Source organism: Ammospiza nelsoni, chromosome 21 (genome assembly GCF_027579445.1).
Source record: "Ammospiza nelsoni isolate bAmmNel1 chromosome 21, bAmmNel1.pri, whole genome shotgun sequence".
Lineage (NCBI taxonomy): Eukaryota > Metazoa > Chordata > Aves > Passeriformes > Passerellidae > Ammospiza > Ammospiza nelsoni.
In genome coordinates this window covers 8,985,720-8,997,904 of record NC_080653.1, presented here as the reverse complement: position 1 = coordinate 8,997,904, position 12,185 = coordinate 8,985,720, and the positions used below count along the sequence as shown (strand labels likewise).

The following is a 12,185-nucleotide window of genomic DNA, read 5'->3' as shown; positions in this document are numbered from 1 at the left end:
TTCTGCTGTGCTGGTTCCCTGCCTGCTCCCTGCATTCAACAGGCTGCTGGAGAGGTGTGCAGACCCACAAACCTGAGCCTGCCATGGCTGTCCCCAGGTGTTCTCCCACCTCAGCCAGGTCCCTGCCCATCTCTGGGAGGGTTCCACCTGCTTCCCTCAGCCTGGGGGTTCCCAGATTTCCAATGCCAATTCCCTGCTCCCTGCAGGTGCCACACCTGGTCAGGCCACTCTGCCTGGATGGCAGCAGGCACTGCAGCTCCCACAGGCTCCACAGACACTACAGGCTTTGCTGGTGGGGTCTGGAGCACAACTCAGCGCAGGATTAAAGAACAGGGTGCAGCCAGCCAGCCCAGGGCCAGGCAGGACCCACCCTGCCCTGCTGGGGTTCTGGAATTCGGGCTGGGATGGCAGCTGAGGTGCTGCTGGAAAAACCCCAGAGCGCCCAGGCTGGAGCAGTAACTCCAGGCAGGAAGGAGCCTGGGGAAAGCCAGACAATTGCTGCATTTCTCCAGGCAGGGGCAGCTCTCCTCCTCCCACCCTGGCACGGGAGGAGGGAAACCCACAGGCAGGTGGGACAAACAGGGGGGAGCCCTTCAATCCTCCTCCTCCTCCTCATGGATCCTGCCACCAGAATCCCTCCCCCTGCACCTCTCCAGGGCTGGGAGCATTTCTGAGGAGTGAGGAAAGTTGTGCCTGGCAAAATCTCGATTTATGGGTGCTGCACCCAGCTCTGACACCTCCATCCCCAGAGACCCCCTGAGCCCCCAAGGGCACTGACACCACTGACACCTCAGTGCAGGCACAGACAGGTTCTCCAGGGGAAATTTAGTGCAGGTGACTAATGCAGCATCCCTGAATCACCCTCCAGAGATGTGGGGGAGCTCCACACACTCCCCAGCGTGGCTGATGGCTCCAGTCAGGCTGCAGGATCCCCTCCCTGCTCCCAGCTCTTTTCTGCATTTACAACTCGGCTGCTGAACACGGGGGAGTGCCAGTCCCACCCTGCACACTCGTGCCGGCCAATGTCCTCAGGGTGTCTGTGCCAGCCCGTGCTGTCCCCAGCGCTGTGCCACCAGCGCTGCCACCTCCCTGCTCTGCTCCTGGCGCCGCTGTGCCTCTGCCAGCCAAAACCCCACCACACCTCTGGCAAAACAGCCTCAGCAGCTTTGCCTGACACCTGTTACGCTGCGGGAAACACTTCCTAACACCAGCCTGGGTGAGAGAAACAGCCGCCGGCCCCGGCACAGAGCCAGGCTGCTTCCAGCACCCAGGATTCAGCATCCAGCACCCGGGATCCAGGATCCAGCACTCAAAATCCAGCATCCAGCACTCAAAATCCAGCATCCAGCACCCAGAATCCAGATCCCAGCACCCAGGATTCAGCTTGCAGCACTCAAAATCCAGCGCCCAGCTTCCAGCACTCAAAATCCAACATCCAGCACTCAGGATCCAGCTTGCACTCAAAATCCAGCACCCAGCATCCACAATCCAACATCCAGCACTCAACACCCAGCTTCCAGCACCCAACATCCAGCATCCAGCACTATCCAGGGATAAATACAGAATGCAGAGCCCTGGGCAATTTCCGAGTCACCCCAAGAAAACGCTGCACTCTGGGCCCCCAAGTGCCACACTCCCCTCTGGCCCTGCAGCCCGGGTTTCTCCCGTTCCCACTGTCAAAGACGATGCGATAATTAGAGCAGCTAATGACCCAAAGCCGGTTAAAGTCCCCGTGAAGTGCCCGGCTGGGACAGACGCGGCTTAGCAGAGATGTCCTCCTGCCTGGCAGTGCCAGGGCTGCCGCCCCTCCACGGAGCCGTGACCCCGACACCAGCATGGGCACAGAGAGAGTGTGTGCCAGTCTGGGGCTGGCACCCAGCGCCAGCCTCACTGTCACAGAGGGACACAGGGACAGCCGTGCCACCGTGCGGCAGCACAGCCCTTTGGGGTCACACTCTGGGGTGTAAATGGGATAAATGGCAGCAGCCCCGCGGCCGGCAGCGATGCCGAGGCAGGGCTGTGACATTGTGACATTGTGCCAGGGGAAAGCCACCGGGGCCGTGACATTGTGCCAAGGCAAAGCCACCAGGGCGCTGGGCCCTGCGCGGCTCAGCCTCCCCTTCCCCCAGGACCAGCACGCAGCACCCGCTCCCTTCTCCCTTCTCTTCTCCCGGCTCCAAACTTTGCATCCCCTCGCAGGATCTGTCCCCGGAGGCTGGGCTGGATGGAGCCCTTGGCTTTTCTGTGACACCGAGGGAAATCGGGCGGTCCCGGGGGCCCAGGGCCGGGCAGCGCTGCCGTGCAGCTCCAGGCGCCGGCTGGGAAGGACGATTTGGGTGGGGAGGGGTTAACCCTTGCTGCAAACACCTGCATCCGCCACGGCCAGAGCCTTCTGCTCCCAAGGCCCCCCTGGCTCTCGGTGAGGAATGGAGGCATGACACGGCCGGAGTTTGCCGAGGCAGAGCTCGCATTCCCGACGCATCTCCCCGCTGTGGAGCCGGGCGATGCCGGAGCCCACGGCCAGCTCATCGCAGCGTGGCTGGAGCAGCCCGCACCGCCCAATCCAGCCGGGTTAAAAGGCTCTGAGCCCACCCGGAGGGCTGCAGGCACGGAGCCGAGCAGGGACGGAGGCAGAGGAGTGCACACCAAGCACGACAGCAACTGGTGGCTCTTGGGAGACTTCCCTACTTAGGGTTCAGCATCCTGCCTGGCTGCGGCACGGACACTCCCAGGGCCCCCGAGCATCACCTGGGGGCTCCTCAGCGCTGCACTGCGATCCCAGGTTCCCCAGCATGGACAACCAGCCCCAAACACCCACCCACATCCCCAACACCGGGGCAAACTCCCACGGAAACTTAGCAACTCACTGCAATCGTCCGACTCGTAGCCCTCGGGGTCCACCAGCTCCTCGGGCGCTTGGCTCCTGGCCGGCTGCTCGGCGGGCGTCGCTCCGTGCGCTCCGAAGAGCTGGTCCACATCCTCCTCATCCTCACGGGGATGCTCGGAGGGGCTGCCCGAGGTCTGGCTGGGCGCGGGGCGAGGGGCGCCGCTGCTGCTGCGGCCGACGGCGGCGGGGAGCCCGCGGGGGAAGCGGGGGAAGTAATCGGAGATCTGCTTGATGGGCTTGATGGGGCCGGGGCAGACGTCAATGGCCATGTGCTCCTGGATACTTATGGTCATTTTCTCTCCTTTGCGGAGTGTCATGCATGCGGCTGTGGCTGCCGAGCTGCCCCCAGCCCCGGGGAAGCCCGGAGAGGGAAGTTTCAGCCGGGGGCAGATGAGGAGGAGGAGGAGGAGGAGGCTCCGGAGGGTTCCTTAGGTGGTTGTGGCGCCCTGAGCCTCGGTGGCCGCACGCATGCTGCTGCTATTGCTGCTGCTATTGCTGCTGCCGCTGCCAGCCCCGGCGCTCGCACGGCCCCTGATCCTGCCAGCGCTGCCGGGGAATAAATGAGCGAGACAGAGAGACGGATAAGAGGCAGGGGGTGGGCTCTCGGGTGATGTCACCAGCTAGCAACAAAGCGGTGCCCAGCAGCGGAGGAATGAGGGCTGTGGCCGGCCTGGCGCCCCGGGCACACGGCCAGCGGCGTGGGCAGCCCGCCCTGTCCCAGGAGCTGGGGTGATGGGGTGAGGGAGGTGGGCTTGGATTCATCGCCCTGGCAAAGCGGGGCTGGTCCCTGCCAGACCCCTCCTGAGGTCACCGGGCAGGGTTAGGAGCCAGCGTGCTGGTGTGTCACATCTGGGGTGGTGTGGAGAGGGACAGGGACAGCCCCCAGGGGACAGGGACAGCCCCCGGGGACCCTGAGAGCCTCTAGGGACAGGGACAGCCCACAGGGACAGGGACAGACCCCAGGGACGTGACAGCCCCACAGGCAGCGCCAGGGAGATGCTGTGCCAGGGCGATGCTGTGCCACATCCCCAACCTGGGGCACAGATGCCATCACTGCCCACTCCCTGCAGCCCCCAGGGGCAGGGACAGCCCTGATTCGGATCCCTGCTGTCCCAGCCCACAGCAATGTCCCTTCCAGAGCTCAGCACCGGCTGGATGAGCTTCTGGAGCTGGGGACACACCGGGGATAGAAGCAACACGTGTGCCCTGCTCAGGGTGGCACAGCCCCTGCCAGCTGGTGTGTGGCTGTGCCATGGGGCTGGTACAGCACCACAGGGATGGGATGGGACAGGGCTCAGTGCCACTGTGGCCATGCTCAGCACCCCTGCTGGGCACGGCCAGGGCCCAGCACAGCCAGGACAGGGACAGGCTCCACCACAGGCTCCCTGGAAAATGCTGAGCTGTGCTGTGCTCTGCTTTGCTCAGGGAGTTGTCTCAAACTGCTGGTTTTACTCATTCCCCCCGTATCCAAATCAATAAATCTGTGGCCTCACAAGCTGCTGGAAGTGGACTTTTCAGCAAGGAGTGCCAGAAGGGAAACACTGCGAGAAAATGATGCAAAATCCTGCCCAAGTTACTCACCCTGCACAGGAAAATGTGCCTGAAATATTTCAGAGGAGCAGCCTCAGCTCTGGGGGGGTCTGGTGTGAGCCTGGGACACTTGGCATGCTCTGCTCACCCACCACCATGCCCAGCTGCCCACCAGGTAACCTGGCACATCCCTTAGCCATACACACAGAGCTGCAGGCCCCTGGCAGGCAAGTGATTATTAAAAACAAAGCTCTGTTCTCTTCAGAGGATTTCCCCCAAATCCCAACAAAATGACACCCAACCTGTCTGTCTGCAGCAGAGAGTTCAGCTTTCATTCACAATTTGGTAAATGTTAATGCAAGTCTTTGAGTCATAACACACTGACACCAGGCAAACCAACCTCATTCACTCCTCACAGGCAAGTGAATGTTTCTCTCCTGAAGCATCCAAACTTGTCACTGCTCCGCACCCAGACACGAGGCACATCTGAGGATGATCTAATGACCTGGGAGAGCAGGAGGCAGCTCACTGCCCCTTTCTGTGCCCCTGCTGTGTTTTCACTGCTCCTTTGTGTCCCTGCTGTGTTTTCACTCCCAGGTGGCTCCTGCCTGTTGCAGGTCTGACAGCACATCCAGCCTCAATTTAACTCCCTTCCCACATGCAAGGACATTAATTCAGAAGGAAATGTCACTCAGAGGCTGAAAACCTCACAGGTGGGCTGATTATGGGTGGGAAGATCACGGCAAGCACAAGGAGGTACCTCTGGGTTTGGGTGTGTTCATCCACACAGGCTCCATCTTCGGGTGCAGCACGCAGGATGTGGTGTGGACTCAGACAGAGCGAAGCAGAAATTGGGCCTGATGCCCAGAAAATAGCAGCAATTTCCTCCGAGAAAGGGCAGATAAATAAATAAATAAAATCAAGTTACACGCGAGAGCCTAATGCCGTTACTGCCATTGCAAAAGCGTCATCGCTTCAAACGCTTCCTCAAAGACCCAAATGGGCAAAGATTGTTTTATAGGGCTGAAAATCAAGGCTCTGGGAATTAAACTGAACCTCTGGACTCTTCTTCCTCCTGTTTTATAGGGCTGAAAATCAAGGCTCTGGGAATTAAACTGAACCTCTGGACTCTTCTTCCTCCTCCTGCATCCACAGCTGGAATCAGGATCCAGCAGCACCAAATGGGAGATGCTCAGCTCACCCAGAAGAGCAACAAGGGGACAAAAGAAGGCAGAATTGAAGCAGAAAAACTCCCTGAATCAGGGCAGGTGTGGTCCCTGATGGAGACCCCATCACCAGCCCTACAGACTGATAAACCCAAACCAAAACTCACTGCTCACAGCCCAGGTGGGACATTGTGGTCCCTGCCTGATCCCAAGCTTGCAGAAAGCAGCTGGAGCATTTTCTCAGCCTTTAATGAATCCCAAAGCAGCTTGGTGTTGATAAACCACATTTTCCCTGCCTGAGTGTTCCCTCCTGGGCTGCGCAGCCCCACACGCACCCAGGGCTCCCCAAACGTGTCACACAAAGCAACACAGAAGGAGAAAGGGACAAAAATAGAAAGTTGGGCTGGAAGACAAAAGCAGGGCTGGCAGATACAAAGCCAGTTTCCAGGTAAAGCTCTTAATTCCCACCGTCTGTCTAATGCCCTGGAATGTGACTTGATTTGATCCCTGGCTCTGCTGGGGCTGCTCTGCCCACGCCCGTGGCCTCTGCTGCCCTGGGAGGGGGAGTTTGATTTCCCCAGCAGCCCCCCGGGAGGAAAAGAGAGAGTTTGAATGTTAAGATGGCAATTTGAACCCACAGCTCTGCCTGGCAGGAGCGGAGCCACTCTGCCAGGGCATAGGGAGGGAGAGGTGGATATCACAGAGCCCCCATCCAAGCAGGGATGGGATGAGGAGAAGAGCAATTTTCTCTGTCAAAACCCATGTTTTCTCCCAAGATACTGAGCCCAGCACCTGTGACATTGTGCTTGGGCTGTGGGATGCAGGAACTGACACTCCAGCTCCAGCCCAGGCTCTGAGAACACCAAGGTTTTACTTTAAATGTTGTCCTGAACAGGGGCACAAGCACAGGTTTAAATACACCCAGAAAATGCCTGTGGCACTCACTCTCCCTGTGCCACAGCCCAGATTCCTCCTCTGGAAATGGGCAAAGAGAAGGAATATTACTACAGCCCCCAAAAATGCAGCACGCAGATTAAACACACACCCAAACCCACTGTCTGTCCTCAGGACACACTTCAACCAATTCTCTTGCAAATGCTGAGCACCAAGTTCTGCTGTTCCAGGTTTAAATCCATGAGAGCAGGGGCTGATTCCAGTCTGATCAATTCATTTCCAAATGGAGAGCACAGCAGCAGGCTGGCACACCCCATTGCTTGCCAGGGGTTCACCCACTGATTCTTTATTTATTTATCAACTCAAAATCTCTCTGAGCCCCCTGCTCTGCTGGAGAGAGCACAAAGATGCCAAATCAAAGCCTTCACCACCTCTGGATCTCATCCTTGACCTCAGAGAGGTAGGGCAGGGAAGTGACACAGGCAGCACCAGCCTGACTGGAATTTTGCTTTTCCCAACCATTTTTAAGCCTGAAAGTCCCCACAGCTGTAAGGCAGGAGAAGGTGCCAGCAGGCACCAGCAGCTCAATCTGGCTGCAGGGGCAGAGCTGTGGGGTTTAACACTGCCAGGGGATGCCAACACTGCCAGGGGATGCCAACACTGCTGCAAGAGACCCCTCCATCCCTCAGCACTGTCCCTGCCTTCAGCTCCCCTGGCTGGAAAATATGAAACATATTTTTTATTTTTTTCCACTGAGCTGCAGCATGGCTGTGTGCATGGGAAGGGGGTTAATTGAAAAGCAACCTGTGCCTGGCTCAGGCTCTGTCTCCTGGCTGATGCTCAGCTCCCCTCCAAGATCCCCGCCCTGGCTGAGCCCATTGCACTCCTTACCTGGTCAAACAGACTTTGCATTTGCTAAGTAAAGCAATAATAATAATGGCGATAACTGGGAAACTTGGCCAAAATAATCCTAAGGAGCTTATTGCAGGCTGTGCTGATTGAGGCTCCCCATCAGTGCTGATATCCCAGTGCACCCCGGCCCCCACTGCTCCTCTGCTTGGATAATATCTGAAGTTATCTGTGCTCCAACAGGCCCTGCTAACAACCATTATTTGACCAGATTTAACCAGCAATTACTAGCTGTGAGCAAAATCACTGTGGTGGAATACAGCCCACATCCTTTTTCACAACACAGACACAAACAAACCCTTGCACTGAGCCAGGCAAGGGCCAAATGCCAGCAGGGAAGGGCCCTCTCCCCTCAAAATACTGCTTAAGGTTCCCAGGGACTTTTAAAACACCCAACCAGTGGAAAAGGTGGATGGAATCCTCCTGGCCAGCACTTTGGTACCTGCAGAAGGACCTGGAAAGGAGGAGGGAGGGAGGGAGGGAGGCATCAGCTCTCCCTGCATCCTCAGATGGGCCCAGAATAGCTTTTATACTTTTGGTAGGGGCTGATGTTTAACGTTCAGCATATGTTGCCATTTCCATGGGAATCCCAAAATAGTTGGCGTTTTCTTTTGTAATTTCCATGCTCTGAGGGTTTTTTGGAGTCCTGAGGAATGTCTGCCCCTCCTGCTGGGGAGGGGACCTGCCCTGCTCTGCTCCCTGACACCCCCGTGCCAACAGCCAGGCACTGCCAGCCCAGCAGAGGGGACAAACAGCTTTGTAAATCCCAGTTCTGTGGAGAAGAGCATAAATCCACCCAGGATGGGTCTGTGCACAGCAGGAAAATCCACCCCAGCAGTGCCCAGGGTTGGGGTGACGTCCAGTCTTGGGGCACAGCACTGCCAAGGCCTCAGGGTTTTCTTGGGGATGAACCTTTTTGGGGTTTTTTTCCTCAGATTTCTCTGGGCTCAGTCCTCAGGGGGGTTTTCTTGGGGATGAACCTTTTTGGGGTTTTTCCCTCAGATTTCTCTCCTGATCTGTGTGTCCCTCTGAACTCCAGGGGTTTGCCACCACCAGAGCCACCCTCTCACACGGCTGGCCCTGATTGTTGTGAGACAAACACAGACCCTTGCAATCAAGGGAGGGGAGACTTCTGTGCAGCATCAACTCCTATTAGACTAATTTTATCTGCTCTCAGAGCCTCCCCAAGCTGGAGTCAACGTCCTCTGAGATTATCCAGCTGACTTGTCTCAGGAGTTCCACCCTGCTTTCACCTCTTCCCGGCTGTCTCCCAGCTGCAGAAGGATGACAGCATCCCATCCCTGCTCAAGACTTCCCAGGCAGCCAGGAGCAAAGCCTGGTGCTCATTTTGCAGCAGCAGCTGATGCTGTGGTGGCTGGGACACCCATGCTGGCCTGGAGAGCTGAGCTGGGGCTGGGCCCTTCCCACTCCATCAATGTCCAGGAACAGAGTCCCCATCAGCAGTGAGGGCCCGGCCCCGTTGCCATGGAAATGGATAGACTTTCTGCTCACATTTTGGTGGGAAGAGGCATTTCAGGAGTCACAGCAGCTCCCAGAGTGAGCACAGGAGGAGCCAAGTGAGGGCAGAAAGCAGCAGAGCTCCACAGAGGCACTGAGGGGAAACTGCTCCCACCCCACTCTCCAGGGATTCAGAGCTGGATGCAAGCAGAGGGGAAAAGGCCACCAATAACCAGGAGCAGAGCGAGCTCCAGGGATTCACAAAATAACATCTTGGGTCTGCAGTATTAAAGAGCAATTTGGCTGCATTAAGAGAGCTTTAGAGCTGCTCCTCTCCCACATCCACGTCAGGCTAATGACATCCTGTCAGAAGCAATCCACACAACCCCCCTGTGCAGTACCTGGCACAGCTCTGGGGCAGCTCTGTCCTGCCTGCTGCCCCTCCCAGGGCTGGCAGATGTCCTGTCCATCCCTGGAGCATGAGGCTGAACCATGGGATGTGAGGGAATCGCCCATCCTGGGTGCCAGGGCGTTTTCCTGGCCACATCCACAAATCCCAGCATCGTGCCAACAGGAAAAAAAACAACAGAAATGGAAGACCAAGATGAGGAGCAAAAAGAGGAGCAAAAAGAAGAGCAAAAAGGGGAGCAAAAAGGAAGAAGAAGGAAGGAGAACAAGAAGGAAGAGGAGCAAAAAGGGAGAAGAGCAAAAAGGGAGAAGAGCAAAAAGGGAGAGGGGAAAGAAGAGGAGCAAGAAGAGGGGAAAGAAGAGGGGAAAGAAGAAAGAGGAGCAGGAAGGAAGAGGAACAAGAAGAAAGAGGAACAAGAAGGAGAAAAGACCCCACAGATCCACAGTGGGATCAGGCTGCTGGACAGTCAAACAACCCCAAATTTCCTGAACCAGGCAGGGCTGCTCACACAGGCACCACAAAAACAAACTCACAGCAGCACCTGCAGGGCAGCAGGGCAGGAATTGAGGCCACAGCCCAGACAAGCAGATTCCTGCCTGCAGAGCAGCATTCCTGGCAGGGCTGGGCAGCCAGGCCAGCCTGCAGGATGCTCTCAGACCCAGGGGCTGTTCACTGCCTGACCTCATGTCACCCCACTCAGCACGAAGCTCCTCTCCACTGCAGGAGCATTTTCCAGCTATGTGGTGATCCAGGGAAAACAAAACTTTGGAGCAAAGAAAACCAGCTGAAAAAAACAGGAGCCAGAAGGAGAGGTGGCATTCCTCAAAACACAAACTTTAACATGATCACGGTTGAGGGGGGCACCTCCCAGGTCATTTAGCAGCCAGAGGAGTCACTAGATGGCCCTGCTAGCCCTGTTCATCTGATCTCAGCACGGATATGGAGAAATGCTGCCCTGGCTGTTCTGCAGGAGCTGGGAAAGCTGCTCCCGGTCTGCTCCTGCCAGGAAGGGCCTCGAGGAGAGCGTGGCAGCCAGGTGGCACCATGGCCAGGACAGGTGGCAGGTGAGGGGCCCTTCCTGGTGCCACCAAGCCCTGGGTGCCCTCTGCCCTCCCCGAGAGCGGCCCCACGTGCCAGGGATGCTGGAGGGCTCAGCACAGCGATGCTGACAGTGATGGGTGTAAGAGCCAGGGAACCATATTAATGAACCCCGTGCTGCTGGATAATCATGGCATTAGCGTTATTGGATTAGCACATTTGCATAATTTGGGCACGAGCTGCTACCTGCACGGGGACATATGTTTACATTAATTTACATCCCATTTGCATCCCCATCAAGCTGCATCCTCAGCAGCTGACCAGGCACAGGCCATTGGCACCTACACCCACGGGGCATTTCCTGCTGGCAGGGATGATCCCAAACCACTCAGGTGCTGATAAAAAGCAAAATTTTCCCTCCTCAAGGTGTTCCTTGTACAGGTTGGAGCTCATTATACCTCTTATCCATCCCCAGCCTCAGCACTGGGGCAGAGTGACTCCTCTAATGACCTGGGAGGTGCCTCCCTCAATGGCGATCATGTTAAACTTTGTGTTTTGAGGATTGCCACCTCTCCTTCTGGTTCCAATTTGGATCCCATTTGCATAATTTGGGCACGAGCTGCTACCTGCACGGGACATATGCTGACATGAATTTACATCCCATTTGCATCCTGACCAATCACAGGCCATTGGCACCCTCCACCTAGGAGACACTTCCTGCTGTCAGGGACATCCCAAACCACTCAGGTGCCCACAAAAACCAAAATTTTCCCTCCTCGAGGTGTTCCTCACACAGATTGGAGCTCATTATACCTCTTATCCATCCCCAGCCTCAGCACTGGGGTCACCCAGGCTAAATTCGTCCTTCCCCAGCTCCCCCAAGCTCCTGCTGTCTCCCAAATCCCAGGAAAAGGAGCAGGTGAGTCCATCCCACTCACAGCTGTGAAAAGGGATCCATAAAACACTCCCAGCAGGCTGCAAAGCTCGGAATTTAAGAGGCCAATAAAGGGAGCCCAAAATGAACTCCTTTCTCTGTCTCTTCAAATCATGCGCTCTTTGATTCAATTACTTGATTTTATAGGAAAGGGGGAGGGAGATTCAATTATTTGGTTCTTGATTTCTTAGCACAGAAACATGGAAACCACAGAAATTCTGCAACCACAGAAAGGCAAAAAAAATCCCTTCAAAGCAGCATCACAGCAGTTTGGTGGCAACATCTGGTTTATGGGGCTGTAAGAAATCAGCAGTTTCCCCTCCTGGGCTCCTCAGCAGAACCTGCCCCAACATGAAAGGAGCGCAGGAATAAATATCTGAGCACAAAGTCCTGCAGCCCACCCACAAAATTACAGGGTGAGATTAAAAATTACTGAAAATTAAATTTTTTTTTTTCCAATTGAAAATTACTGGCTGTGCGCCCCTGAGTGCTTCCCTAGGGCAGAGCTGCTCAGGGAGTCACCAAATCCTTCCAAAACCCCAGGAATTATGATCTGGGAGAGAGCAGGAGCTGCACATTCACTCCCAGGCATCTCCAGCCCCCCCAAAAATCACTGCTGGCTCCTTCCAAAGGCTGCCATAAAAACTGACAGCAGGGCCAGCCCTGGGCTGTCCAAACCATTTCCACCCAGGCTCAGGGTAACCACAAATCTGCAAATTACAGGGGTTTATCTCTGAGTGCTGGTCTGCAAGATGTGAAGAGCTAAAAACCCCAAAGTGCCTTTGGGATTAAACCTACCTGAACCCATCAGGAGAGGGATTCCTGCTGGGAAGGTTTTCCTGGGATGCTGTGAGCCCTCTGTCCCCTTTCCTGGTGCCCACAACGGTGCTGCCACAGCAATGAAAGCTCAAATGGTGTTTGCAGGGTCTGCTCACCCAAACCAAGCCACAGCTGCTGCTT

At 56.2% G+C, this 12,185-nt stretch overlaps 1 protein-coding gene across 1 annotated transcript in view; it reads right to left on the bottom strand.

Moving 5' to 3' along the window:
* The window catches only part of DOC2B (double C2 domain beta), a 31,778-nt gene extending 28,458 nt beyond the window's left edge, over nt 1–3,320 (bottom strand). The window contains exon 1 of the mRNA XM_059487159.1: nt 2,868–3,320. Coding sequence (XP_059343142.1) covers nt 2,868–3,204 — 337 coding nt within the window. The 5' untranslated portion in view covers nt 3,205–3,320. The remainder of the gene's footprint in view (nt 1–2,867) is intronic.
* Nucleotides 3,321–12,185: the final 8,865 nt, after the last annotated feature.